Genomic DNA, 13,275 nt, shown 5'->3' on the forward strand with positions numbered 1-13,275 from the left:
ACCCGTTTTCACTAATGTTTTTAAATTCTCTACAGACAATGCACGCCTTATTCCTTGCACATGGAGGACATGCCTCCACCCTTACCTGATTCACCTCTGCCTCAGGCCACCAGTTTTCTTCCATCTCTGGCTAAGACAGTCCCAAAGGCCTTTCCAAAGCTGACATTCCATTACTTTCTAATTCTGGCTCTGCAAGCTATTTCAAGCTGTGTGATTCTGAGTAAATCAGGTCATTTCTCGGTTTGCTCATCTGTGAAATGGGAACAATAAACCCAACCCATGCCTTACCCCTTTAAGAGCTCCATGAGGTAGTGTGGAAGAATTTTTGTAAAGAAGGAGCCACACAGGTGGCAGATAAACAGGTGGCAGGCCATGATGACAAAGGTGATGATGATGTTCCTCTGAAATCATACAGAAGCTGTTCCTGAATCAAAGATCTGGGAGAGGGGAAGGGGAATCCAGTGGGTGCTGGACTTTGCAAATCACTGAGTGTGACTTCCTCCTTCTAGAAAAAGGCTAGGTCCTCTTGATTTGGAGGCAAGGGGCTGATCACGATGACCCCAGCTCCTCTGTGGCTCTATTTTGGCCCACGTGGATGGAGCACTTCCTTTCCAGGGGAAGGTGGCTCAGGCAGAAGCAGGGTGTGAGGAAATGCTGATGCCAGCTGGCTCTTGTCCTCAGAAGCACCCTGAAATTCATTTATCTGCTTGTTCACTGTCTCCCCAAAGAGAATATAAGTTCCTAGAGCAGGGGTTGACGTTTTTTCTAAAGAGACAGCTAGTAAATACTTTAGGCTTTCCAGACCATATGGTCTCTGTTTCAACTACTCAACTCTGCTGTTGTAGTGTGAAAGCAGCCCTAGACCATACGTAAACGGAGCATGGCTGTGTTCCAATAAAACTTTATTTATGGATACTGAAATTTGAATTTCATATAATTTTCACATCATGAAATAGTCTTCTTTTGATTTTTCAATTATTTAAAGATGTAAAAACCATTCTTAGCTCACAGACGTACAAAAATAATACCCCAGATTTGGCCTATAGGCCATAGTTCACCCACCCCTATCCTAGAGAACAGGAACCCTCTTTGTCTACTCCTCTGCTGTATCCCCAGTGCCCAGAATAGTGCCTGGCACATAGCCATGTCCAGTAAGTGTCTGTCAATGACCAATGGCTTCGTCTTCTGTCCCTCTACCTGCAATTCCATTTCCTTTTCTTGCTGCTACTGTACCCACCTCTATGGCCATCTCCCATCCTCTCTAACCAGCAGCAACAAGCCTCTGCCTCACCCCCAGGCTCTAGGTCAGCGGAGGAACCCACTGGCCAGTTCTCCGGCAGCCCTGGAACTGTCCCACCGCTGTGCTCCTGTTGCTCCTCACTGCTTCGTCTTTGGCCTCATTCTTTACTAGCTTCGTGACCACAGTCATGGGAGTTCCTTCAAGCTGAAGGCTCTTCTCACATCTCCCACCACTGGAGACCCTACCCAGTGAATTCTCCAAGCCCCAGTCTCCAGCCCTCCCCATCCTTTGTAGAGGGAAGAATTTGGAGGGAAGGGAGAGAGCCCCTTCCAAATGATTGTTACCTACCATTTCTATTGAGTACCTACTATGTGCCAGATACCACACAGGTATTTTATTGCCTGATCTAACTTAATACAGTTGGTCCTCCATATCTATGGGTTCTGCATCAGTGGTCTCAACTAACTGTTTTGTGTGGAGAGGGGAATGTTACATTGTTGCTGAGTGTACCAATGGTTACATCTGTACTAAATATGTACAGACTTTTCATTCTTGTCATTATTTCCTAAACAATACAACTATTTACACTGTATTGGGTATTATAAGTAGTCTAGGAATTATTTAAAGTATACGGGAGAATGTAAAGTATATGCAAATACTACCCTATTTTATATAAGGGCCTTGAGAAACTGCACATTTTGGTATCTGCGGGAGTCCTGGAACCAATCCTCTGAACATACTGAGAAATGACTGTATTCATAAACATCCCTAGTTCACAGATTCTTGGAGAAACTAACAAAAATGCTCATAGTCACACAGCTAGGAAAGTGGCAGAGCCAGGATTAGAACCCAGGTTGGTGTGGCTCCATTCACAGGTATATATTGTGGGGTTGTAATGTATCCAGGAAAACAGCAGTAAACAAAATATGTAAGTCCTGCTTCATGGAGCTTTGTTCTAGTGGGAGAAACAAACAATGAACAGGTAAATATATAATATGATTGCTGGTAGAGAGGCATGCCATGAAAAGAAGATGACATAAGTAATACCATTAATGGGGAACTATTTTAGATAGGGCCGGTCCTTTCTCAAGAGGTGACATTTGAGCAGAAGTGTAAATGAAGTGAGGGAGCGAGCTCTCATGAGGGTTGGAGAGAAGAATGTTCCAGGTGGAGGGCATAGCAGGAGAAAAAGCCTGAGGTACAAGGTAACTGGCATGTCAGGGAGCAGCAAGAATGCCTGGTGGCCGAGGGCAGTGAGTGAGTGGTAGGAGAGGAGGCACCAGAGGGAGCAGGGACCAGGTCTTGTGGGGCTTTGCAGGCTGGCAAAGTCTTTGGATCTTGTTTGAAGTGTGATGGGGGAGCCACAGGAGGGTTTCAAGCAAGGGAGTGTGTCACCCCCATCCCTCAGACTTGGATGAGGCAACAAGAGACTCCACCCCCTCACCTATTCACCACTCCTCACTCAGTACCCCTGCAACCCCTTCCGAGCTTCCCTTGTAGTGAAGCGATTGAGTCTGTGAGAACTGGGTTCCCAACCCAGCACAATTCTTACTAGCTGTCTGATCATAGGCAATCCCACCCACCTTAGAGCCTCAGCTTTCTCATCTGGGAAATGGGAACAATAATTTGTTTCATGGTATTGTTGGGTTGATTTGCTGAGCTCTCGCTTGTAAAACATTCAGCCCCAGGCAGGCTACATAGTTCTCTCTCAATAAGCCCTCATAGTTAGTGATTATTATTTAAGTGCTTAGCCAAGTTCTAGCACTTTGTAATCACTTGTGAAAGGTAACTACCATTATAATTATTCCCCTCATCCTATTCCACTTGCTGCGAGAAGACACATGTGCCAAGACCCTCCTCTACATGAAAGGTCAAGAAAGAATAATGACAGACCCTCTTCCCAGGGCAGGGCCCATCTAGAATCTGTGCTCTTGAACATTATAGCAAGCACATGCCCAGGCTACAGGAGAGGGACCCAAAACCCAGCCCTTAGCCCCTGTCAGCACTGTGCCAGAATGATCTCTTCAACAGGGTACAGAATAATACTCTCACTTGTGTCCAGCAAAGCCATTTTACACTCATGAGTCACTCATTTAACAAACACCTGAAGTGACTGCTCCGAACAGCCCATTCTAACCCCATTATTATTATTATTATTATTATTATTATTAGCTAGCATTTATCCACTACTCAGAGTGTAGCATTTCAGAGCATGGGGTTAAATTGCCTGGGTCTGAGTCCTGGATTTACCATATCACAGGTATGTTGGACATATCACTTAGCTTCTTTGAGTACCTACTATGTGCCAGGTGTCCGGAAAATAATGAAGAGCCAAGAAAACATTACTGCTGCCCTCTTAGAGCTTGCTGTCTAATTAAAGAGCCAGATGTTAATCAAATTACATCAACACACATAAAGTACAACCTTGAGAAGTGCTAAGGAGAAGTATCCATTGCTATGAGTGTGTATAACAGGGAGGTAAGGGAATATGTCCTGGAGGAAGTGACTGCGGAGATAAGCTAGTCTAAAGGTGAAGGAAGACAGTTTCAAGCACAAGAAACAGCATGTACAAAGGCCCTGTGATTGGAGCCTAGAGAGAAAGAGAGAAAACTGGGAGTTCAGGCTGCAGGATCAGCACATTGCAGACTGTGGTTTGGTTTCTATAGCTCTCTACTGAGTGACTACTGTCCCTTCAACACTGATGTGCAAGCAGGCCTGCCCAAGATCCCCAGGCAGGGCCCAGGTGTGCTCTGGACCTCCTTTTCCAGCATGACCCACTGTCTTTCCAATACCCTTGGGAGAGGGGACACAGGAAGTAAAACTTATTTATAGGAAAGCAAAATCACTACTCAGTCCTTAAAATCAGATGCACTTAATAGAAAATCCTTTCTTGTAAGAAGGGGAAGAGAGGGGCTAGGGGTCCCAGGAAGGGGGCAAACTAAAGGCAAAATCACTCCTGCTTTCCCTTCACTTTTTCCATTCTCACCCATCCACCCCATCTCCCTAGCAGAGTCATTTGCCCTCATTCTCTGGGTCTCAGTGTCTCTTCCTAAATCTAATTTCTAATTTCTTGCAGTCAGATATTTGGCACCTGTCTGCGATCTGTTCTGAGCCCTGAGTAGGATTACTAGATTCAGCAAACAAAACAGAATATCCAGTTAAATTTGAACTTCAGATAAACAACAACTTTTTAGTGTAGTGGGGGTTGGGGAATAACAAACTAGTTGGGGGCAACTGAACTGGGTGATACCAACACTGATGATAATAACGGCTGCCAACTCTGGTCCAGGCCACCTCTGGCTTAGTCTTCACTTTTCTCATCAGGGAGGTGGAGAGTGAGTGAACAAGAGAAAAAAGTCTGGGCCCAGACTGCAGGGTTGTCTCTCAGCTCTGCCATTTTCCAGCTGTGTAACCTCGGAGGGCCCCAGAGAATAAGATGACTGATTTCTCTGCCTCAGTTTCTTCTTCTGTACACTGGAGATAATAACAGCACCTACCTACCTTATAATGTGAGGATTAAATGAGGTTATACAGGTAAAGTGCTTAGAATAGTGCCTAGTCCATAGTAAGTGCTATGTTAGTGTTACCTGTAATTATTTAATCACACCAGACTGAATGTGAACTCCATGAGAGCAGGGGCTTTGTTTACTGCTATATCTGCAGCATGTAGAAGCAGGCCTGGTTTACAATACATGCTCAGGAAGAGGGCCTGGCTTGTAATATGTAGCCATTAATATTTATTGAATTAAAATTAATTTAGTCCTCAGCATATACCTGAAAGTTTGGGATTATAATTCCCCTTTATGGATAAGGAAACTAAGGTTTAGAGACATACAGTGAGTTCCCCAATGTTAAGGAGGTAGCAGATCTGGGATTCAAATCCAGATTTGTTAGGCCCCAAAGGCTTTTCTTCTGAAAACTCAATTCACTTCAACAGCTAAGGTGCTACCTTGGGAGCAAGGAATAAGGAGAGCTCTGGATTTAGAAGAAATTCTCATCCACTTTGATTTTTTAAAGTCCTAATCTGTTCTTGACTTGCTGTGTAACTTTGGGTAAGTCATTTCATCTTTCTGAGGCTGTTTTATGATTTGTCAACTACGTGGTGGTGGGGTTCAAGGAAATCACAAGTTGGTGGAGGCTAGTTCACAGGCCTTTTTTTTTTTTTTTTTTTTTTTTTAAGATTTTAAATTTATTTTTAGAGAGAGAGGGAGACCTAGAGAGAAAAACATTGATGGGCTTGCCTCCTGCACGCCCCCTACCGAGATCAGGCTGGCAACCGGGCATGTGAGCTAACCGGGAATAGAACAGGGAAAATTTCTCCTACATAAGAAGATGCCCAACCAACTGAGCCACACCAGTCAGGGCCACAGAATGCTTTTGATAAACAATCCTTTCCATCCCCCTGCCTTAGAACAACTTTGCAAATAAATGGTCATTTTTCTCCACCCATGAGCCTGCAAGCTCGTCCCTCCACTAGCCCAGGTGTGAATAATTCTCACACCTGGACCTCTAACACCTCTTTAGGTAGAGGCTGAATCTCTCCATGGGGAATCCCTTTCCCTGGCCTTTTACTCCAAGTGCAGCCCAAGTGTTGGTCCATTCTGGGAGTCTGGTCCGTGCCCTCCTTAGAAGGGGTGCGAGTCCAAATCAGTCCAAATCTGGGCCTGCAGCTGGAGAGATTCTGGGAAGACTTGGCTTGAAATGAGGCCCTTTCAAGCACCGGTTGCAAAAAATGCGTATTAAGAAATCACTCTGGGGGCACTGGTTTTTGATGGTGGTGACGGTGTTGGAACTTACCTGGAACTGTATCGCTGAGATCCCCAGGGGATCCCAGTGCTGACTTCCGTAGGGGGGGTGGATTCCTAGGGCCAAGTGAGGAGGGGGCCTCAGGGGTTTGGGGCCCAGGCTCCTTTCAAGCCTCTGCCGGGGTCAGGCCCGGGACTTCTGGTGTGCCTGTAAGTGAGGGGGTACGGGGTGAGAAACAGCAGGGAATCCCCCTGCGGGGAGAAGGAATATGTAGGGTAGCCAGCGCAGGGGGCTGGGGGAAGGCGGCCCGGGGCTGGGGGCGGTGGGGGAAATTGGGGGGTGGTGACAAGGTTTGTGAGGGAGGGGCCAGGAGGGCTTCTTCTAGGAGGGGCATAGAGCAGGCCAGGGGCTCTCGGTGAAGGCGGGGCCAGCGCTCCCCGCACCGCGGGGGCGGGGGTCCCGGCCGGGAATGCCGCGCCGCGGGGGCCGGGGCGGGGCCGCAGAAGCCCCGCCCCTCACGCAGGTAGCCAATGGGCGCGGCGGCGCCGGGTGACGGAGGGAGCCGAAGTGCGAGTGCCGCGGCGGCGGCGGCGCGGACGGCCCTGCCGGAGCGCGAGGGTCTCGGGGGGGGGTCGCGGGAGCGCGGGGGCGCAGGGCCGGGGACCCCGGGACCCCGGAGGCGGCGCAGCCAGGGCCGCCAGAGGAGCGCGAGCGGCCCGGCAGCGGCGCGATGCCGCTCGCTCAGCTCAAGGAGCCCTGGCCGCTCATGGAGCTGGTGCCGCTGGACCCGGAGGTGAGTGAGCAGGGTGGGGAACCGGCGCCGGCCGCCGACGATCCCGGGTCCCCACAGGGGCGGGGCGGCTCGCGGCGCCGCTGCAGTCCGGCGGGCGCCCGCGAGGGCGCGAGTGCCCTCGGATCTCTAGCCTCTTCTTCGGCTCCACCCCCCTCTGCCTTGGTGTGTGTATGCGAGGGACAGTTCCGCCAAGCGCCAGGAACCCTGTTAGTCCGGAGAGGGGATCCTGCGGGGCGCTGAGCTCTGGCCTCCCTCACCCCGCACACCTAGGACCCATGCCGGGAGCTGTCGGGGCTTCCTCCATTAGTGCAGACGGGCAGGGCCGGGGTGCCTGATGTTTGGGATTCTACAGGAGACAAGGATTATGCTGCCCCCCCTTCTCCTTGACGTCTCCTAGCGCCCTACCTCCAAAGCTCCCGGCTTCCCCGATGCTGACCCTAGGACTGTCGTCCCTCTTGACCCTTGGCAGTTGTGAAATGTGGGGTCACACCGCTGGTCTGGAACTGAAACTTTTGGGTTTTTTTGCCCCGAGGCTAGAGCCAGAGGACGCGTGTGTCCCCTGCTCCAGACTGTGGAGAAAAGAGTGGGAAAAAGCTCTTCGACCTTGTGAAGATTATTGCTGGAGAGGAGGACCTTGGTGCCTGCTACCTTCTGGTGCCCCCTCCCATAGGAAGGGCTGGGCCCTTGGGTAGTTTGGCCTATGCCAGCGTAGCCTCTCCCCGAGCAGTTCCTGCCCTTCTCCAGGCCCTAAGCGTGCTGGAGGCCAGCTTTTCCTGTGCCCTTTGACCCCAGGGTCAAGGTCAAGCCCCTGAACCAGCAGGTCAAGAAAACTTTCTCCCCATCCTCAAGCTGGGAAGGAGGCAGGTGATAGTCCCTTTCCAAAGAGGATGTGGGAGATATGCAGGGAGGGTGTGAAGACCTCATTGAGCCTGGTAGCCAAGGCGATTTTCTCCTGGCTTGGGCATCTAGTCCCTGCCTAGGTCCACCTCTCTGCCCTCTCTTACCACCAAGGGCCCTGTGTCTCAGGATCAAAGGTTGTGATCCCCTGGTCCCTACCATCCAGGGTGTGCTGCCCCTTTAAAGGGATGGTCATGGCTGACACTGGCTATTGGAGGGTGGGTGAGGCAGGATTAGGTAAGCAACCTGAAGGCGCAATTTGGAGTAAATTGCTCTGGGATCACTGCCATGGGGTTTATACAGGCCCTGCATGCTCTTGGAGGTTCTCTCTCTCTGACTCACCTTTTGCTGCTCTCTGCATCCCGTATCCCCTCTCCTCCCTGCCCCCAGGACTGGGCCACTAGGGCCTACAGAGGGCGCCCTGAGGTGGATTCCTTTGCCTTTGGCAAGCCCCTACAACCTAGGCCTCTCTAGAGGTAGGTAGATTGGGAGAAGCCAGGGAGGAACTTAACCCTAGGACTTAACTTGGAGATAGGTACGGCAGACACCTAGGAGCCTCATTCCCAGTCCAGGGCACGAACTTCCTGCTTGCTGTTAGGGAGTCCTGGAGCAGGGGCCAGCTTAATCAGGGGCCAGGCTTAAATAGGAAACTCAACTTAGTTTTGAGTAGTACTGCACTTGAACTCTGTGAGACGACTGGCTTAGTTCCTAGGATTGGGGGGGAGCATGATTTCTCCAGGAGCTTTACCTTGGAAATGCTGTGTGACCCTTAGTCATTTCTTAGCTTCTCTGGACCTTTGTTTCTTTTGTGGCCAAAGTTGGGTTCTAGCTTCTGCTTCCTGGGCCTGAGAGGGTGCAGAACCCTGGGTACTGCTGCCCATTCTCCCCCTCCCCCACTCCATGGAGGTGCCAGGCAACTGGGTGTTATTGTTTGGGTAACAGGAGCCATGGGGCAGCCAGGGCATGGGTTGGGCTGTTCTCACTGGAGAACAGGGCCTCGCTGTTCTTAGCCCAGGTGACATGTAAGCGATACAGCAGACTGACCTGCAGGTATAGGCACTGCCTCTGGCTCTTAGCCGGGAAGAAGGCAGACAAGGGGCTGGTGGGGGACATTTGGCAGTTGCCTGGGTTCTGGACTGCCCTGCCCTCCCCATGACGCTGCTGAAAATGGGCTGCTGGGAGGCAAGGCCTGGCTCAGGGTGTGGCCCAGGTGGAGCAAACTTATTGGAAGTGTGGGTGAGGATTCTTCCTGGGCTTTCCCTGGCCTTGCTGAAAGAAGTAACCTTGTCCCCAGGCCCAGCTGTGCCATGTACAGAGCTTTACTGTGTGCCACACACCCTTCTTCATCTGTGTCACTTTATTTAAATAATTTTCATAATAACTTCTCAAGGTAGGGATTATTACCCCCATTTTCATATGAGATAATTGAAGTCTGAGAGAACTGGCCTATGAATTAATATCAGAGTTAGTATTGGAACCCAAGACTCTCAAGGGGGAGGCTGAAGGATGGGGAAGGGTTGGGATCAAACTGGCCCAGGTGGAAGGTTCTCCGAGAGAGGCTCCGGATGTTGGCAGACTCTCCTCGTCCCGAAGGGCCCCTGTCCAGCCTTTGCTGAGGAAGGGTTGTGCCAGCCAGTCCTGGCACCTAGCCCCCAGCCTCCAGCATCCTGCAGGGCTGCCAGTGCTGGGCTCTGAACCCAGCTCCTGGGGCTGCTTCCTGCCTGCGGGGCACATGCTGTCTTTGTCCATCTGCTGCCTGGATTCTCTAGATGCTGCCCTGGGCCCCTCTTCCCAAAACAGAGCTGCTTGGGTGGGAAGGAAGGATGCCTGTTGGAACCTATCTCTGACTTCTGGGGAAGGGGCACAATGGTTGGGGGCCCTGGGCAACTGTCCCCATGAACAGTGTTCTTTGAGAAACAGAGAGGAGAGTGGGTCTCTGTCCTCTTAAGAGGCCAAAGGGCCCTTCCTGTACCAGACTTTTTTTTTAATTCTCACCCCAGAATAATAAAAAAAAATTACTGATTTGAGAGAGAGAGAGAAACATTGATCAGCTGCTCCCCCTCTACCCTGTATGCATCCCAACCAGGGATTGAACCCATAACCTAGCTATGTGCCCTGATTGGGAATCAAACCCGCAACCTCTTAGTATATGGACAATGCTCCAACTAGCTGAGCCACCCAGCCAGGGCAGCTGTACCAGACTTTTTAGACAAGGTCCTTCATTCAGTATTCTGCAAGGTCAGCATCATTGTCCCCTTCCATTCATTCATTCATTTAGCAAATATTTGTTGAGCACTTACCATGACAAGTACTATTGTGACAAGTACTATTCCAAGCAACAGGATATAGCTGTGTATAGGACAGACCTGCTTTCATGGTATAGATGAGAAAACTGTGACCCAGAGAAATGATGTGACAGACCCAAGGTCGGAGTGAATGGCTGGCAGAGCTAGGATTAGCAGCTGTGTCTTCGTGGCTGCAGAGCTCTGTTCTTTCCGCCATCCATGCAGCAGTCAGGTCAGAAGGACAAATGAATTCTGTTTTCCCTATGTGGACCCTGACTTTGAGGGGGAAGCTCGCCTGTGGTCCTTTTTGTACTCCCAGTCTTTTCTCCAGGGCTGCCATTCCCCTCTAGAGACTTTATGCATCAGCTCTTACAGGTGTGGGGTTCCATGAGGATGGCACTCAGGCCAGAGACCCTGGGACTGGAGGCAGCCAAACAGGGCCTGGGCCTGTGAGGTCCCCTGAATCATCCAGGTCACTGTTCTCAGTAAGCCCACACCTCTGGGTACACCCTGCTACTTCCTCCGCTCCCTCATTTGGGATTTAGGCTTGCAACTAAGTGATTTGGGGTTATGGCTGCCCCCACATGCCCCCAACTGGGGATTGAGCCTGCAACCCAGGCATGTGCCCCGACTGGGAATCGAACCGCCATCTCCTGGATCCTAGGTTGATGCTCAACTGCTGAGCCACGCCCAGCCGGGGACTGGGTTGAGCTTTTATTTGACACACTACATTCTGGATCTTGAGCTGGTGCTAAGGATATGATGACAGACTAGCCAGGGCTCCTTCCTGAGTTAACCTGCGGCTTCCTCAGTGCTATGGGCACAGAACAGGGAGGAAAGGACTTGAGGCTGTGTGGACAGAGAGATGACATTTGAAATGAAGTTTGCCAAAGTGACAAGGCAGGAAGGGTTTTCTTGGTAGAAGGAGCAAGCCATCATGCAAATACTTAGGGATATGAAATAAGCTGGGTTCTTCAGGCTCTCAGGTTGTTTAGTTTAGATTCAGAATAGGGCCCAATGATAATAATGGCTATTCTTTGTGGACCCAGTACATGCCTGCCAGGTGTATATATTTATAGACTATTTTGTTTGCTTCTTATAGCCACCTGCTGAGTTACATTACTTTTACCTCCATTTCACAGATGAGGACTGAAGCCCTGTGAAATGAGGTAACCTCAGGGTCATGCAGGTGGTATGGAAGCCAGAATTTGAACCCACAAAGTTAGGTTCCAGAACCCACGTTCTTAATCACTTGTGCTGGGTAGTTGGAAATGATGGCCTTGAATGCCAGGCCAAGGAGCTGGGACTGTATTCTGCGGGCAGTGGGAAGCCATGAAAGGGTTTGGGACCTGATACATAGCAAGTTCTCAATAAGTAGTGAGTGCCCAGCTGGTGTGGCTCAGCGGTTGAGCATCAACCTAAGATCCAGGAGATCATGGTTTGATTCCCGGTCAGGGCACATGCCCGGGTTGCGGGCTCGATCCCCAGTCAGGGGCATGCAGGAGGCAGCTGATCAATAACTCTCTCATCATTGATGTTTCTATCTCTCTCTCTTCCTCTCCCTTCCTCTCTATGAAATCAATAAAGACATATATATTTTTAAAAGTAGGGAGTGAATGACCAAGGAAGGTAATGGCTCAAGTGCAACAATCATAGTTGAGTTTAAGGAAGGAGGAAGGTTTGAATGGGGGAAGACTGGGGCAGGGGGACTGATGAGTAGGCTGATGAGACCATCTGTGGGAATTCTATCAAGAGTCTAGACCCCTGGGTGAAGTGGAGCTCAAGCTACAAATGCATCCTGCCTCCCCTGGGCCCTGATCAACCTGGCCCTTCTCCCCGGCTGCTGAGAGATGACAGCGTGTTTGTGTGTGTGGACGCGCCTGCAGAACACCGGCCCTGGGGAAGATTAGGGGCATTAAAGGGGCTCAGGGGGCAGGATGTCCTGGAAGCATCAGGGGAAGCTGTTCTAGGGGTAGGGAGATTATGTAATGGGTAGAACACAGCTGTGCCTGCTGCTGCCAAGTAAAGCCACAGCTGCCCTGTGGACCCAGCCACTGGATCCAAAGTCCTGATCTGCCCTAGGCTGGGTCTTTGTCACTGTTGGGAGCCTCTGTCTGCCTCACCACACTCTTGCTGTGTGAGGAGGGGTGGGGACAGCTCCTTTTAGCACCCCAAGTCCAATATAAGGTAAGTTAATCATCTCGTATCACACAGGAAAGGGGTGGGCTGGGTTTGGTATACCCTAGGGTGAATAATGCCCACCTGAGTGTGAAGTCTGGGGACTGGAAAAAGCAGGAATGCCCAGAGATGGGCTCAGTATCCACCCCTCTGCAGGTAGTTCCCTTGCCTGGGGTATGGCCTGCGCTGTAACAGACCTTTTTTGAGCATCTTCTGGATGTCAGAGACCAGAATTTTAATCTCCACTTACCAGTTGTGTGACCTTAGTTGTCATTACTAGGCCCCTCAACCTCAGTTTTTTCCTCTGCCAAATGGGGCTAGGGCCTCCCTCCCAGGTCATGAGGATTTAATGATGCCACAGGTGTGAGGCACTGAGCCCAGTGCCTGGCATGTGGCAGGGGCTCGGAAGAGAGCAGCTGTTAGCACGGAGCCCTAATCTCTGCCCTCCTGGGACTCCCCTTTATTCAGGAGGGCAGGCCTGTGTGTAAATAGTCCCTGCAATGTGAAAAGTGAAGGAATGTAGGGGCATAGTGGGCCAGCAGCAATTCTGCCTGGCAGGGCAGGGGTCCCAGAGTGGGTAAGGCCAGGGTAGCCACCATCTCTGGGCTGGAGACTTTCACAGACTTTGTTTCCTTCTACCCTTGCAGCACCTCTGGGATGTGGCTGTAACTACCCCCATGTTACAGATCAGGAAACTGAGGTTGCTTGCAGTTGATTAATTGGCACAAAGTCACACAGTTTGTCTCGGGCAGAGCTGGGAGCCACACATACCCTTTCCTTCTCATTGAGAGGAGATGACATTTGAGCTGAGTCTTCAAAGATAGATGTTTGCCAGTCAGAGAGCTGAGGGAAGGTTTCGGGAAATGCACTTCCTGGCTTGCTACCTGCACTCTTACCATGCAAGTGGAGTTGGGAGACCCATTCAGAACTCCAGCCCTGCCTCTGTGCCTTCCCTAGCTATTGGAAGCAGCTGAGGATGGGGTGCCCCAAGGGGTCTATCTTTGCTCTGTCCCACACTGGTAAACTCTGACAGTCTTTCTAATCTTAGTTCTCTAATCTCTCTTCTCTTTTCCAGAATGGACAGGCCTCAGGGGAAGAAGCTGGACTTCAGCTATCCAAGGTGAGGGCCAGGGATA

At 50.7% G+C, this 13,275-nt stretch overlaps 1 protein-coding gene across 1 annotated transcript in view; it reads left to right on the forward strand.

Moving 5' to 3' along the window:
• The first annotated feature begins 6,697 nt into the window (after positions 1 to 6,697).
• RPS6KA1 (ribosomal protein S6 kinase A1) overlaps positions 6,698 to 13,275 on the forward strand; it is a 38,071-nt gene continuing 31,493 nt past the window's right edge. Inside the window, exons 1-2 of the mRNA XM_087820234.1 lie at positions 6,698 to 6,779; positions 13,215 to 13,259. Of these exons, the coding sequence (XP_087676360.1) occupies positions 6,717 to 6,779; positions 13,215 to 13,259 (108 nt within the window). The 5' untranslated portion in view covers positions 6,698 to 6,716. The remainder of the gene's footprint in view (positions 6,780 to 13,214; positions 13,260 to 13,275) is intronic.

The sequence above is a fragment of the Miniopterus natalensis genome, chromosome 9 (assembly GCF_054644295.1).
Source record: "Miniopterus natalensis isolate mMinNat1 chromosome 9, mMinNat1.hap1, whole genome shotgun sequence".
In the NCBI taxonomy this organism is placed as follows: domain Eukaryota; kingdom Metazoa; phylum Chordata; class Mammalia; order Chiroptera; family Miniopteridae; genus Miniopterus; species Miniopterus natalensis.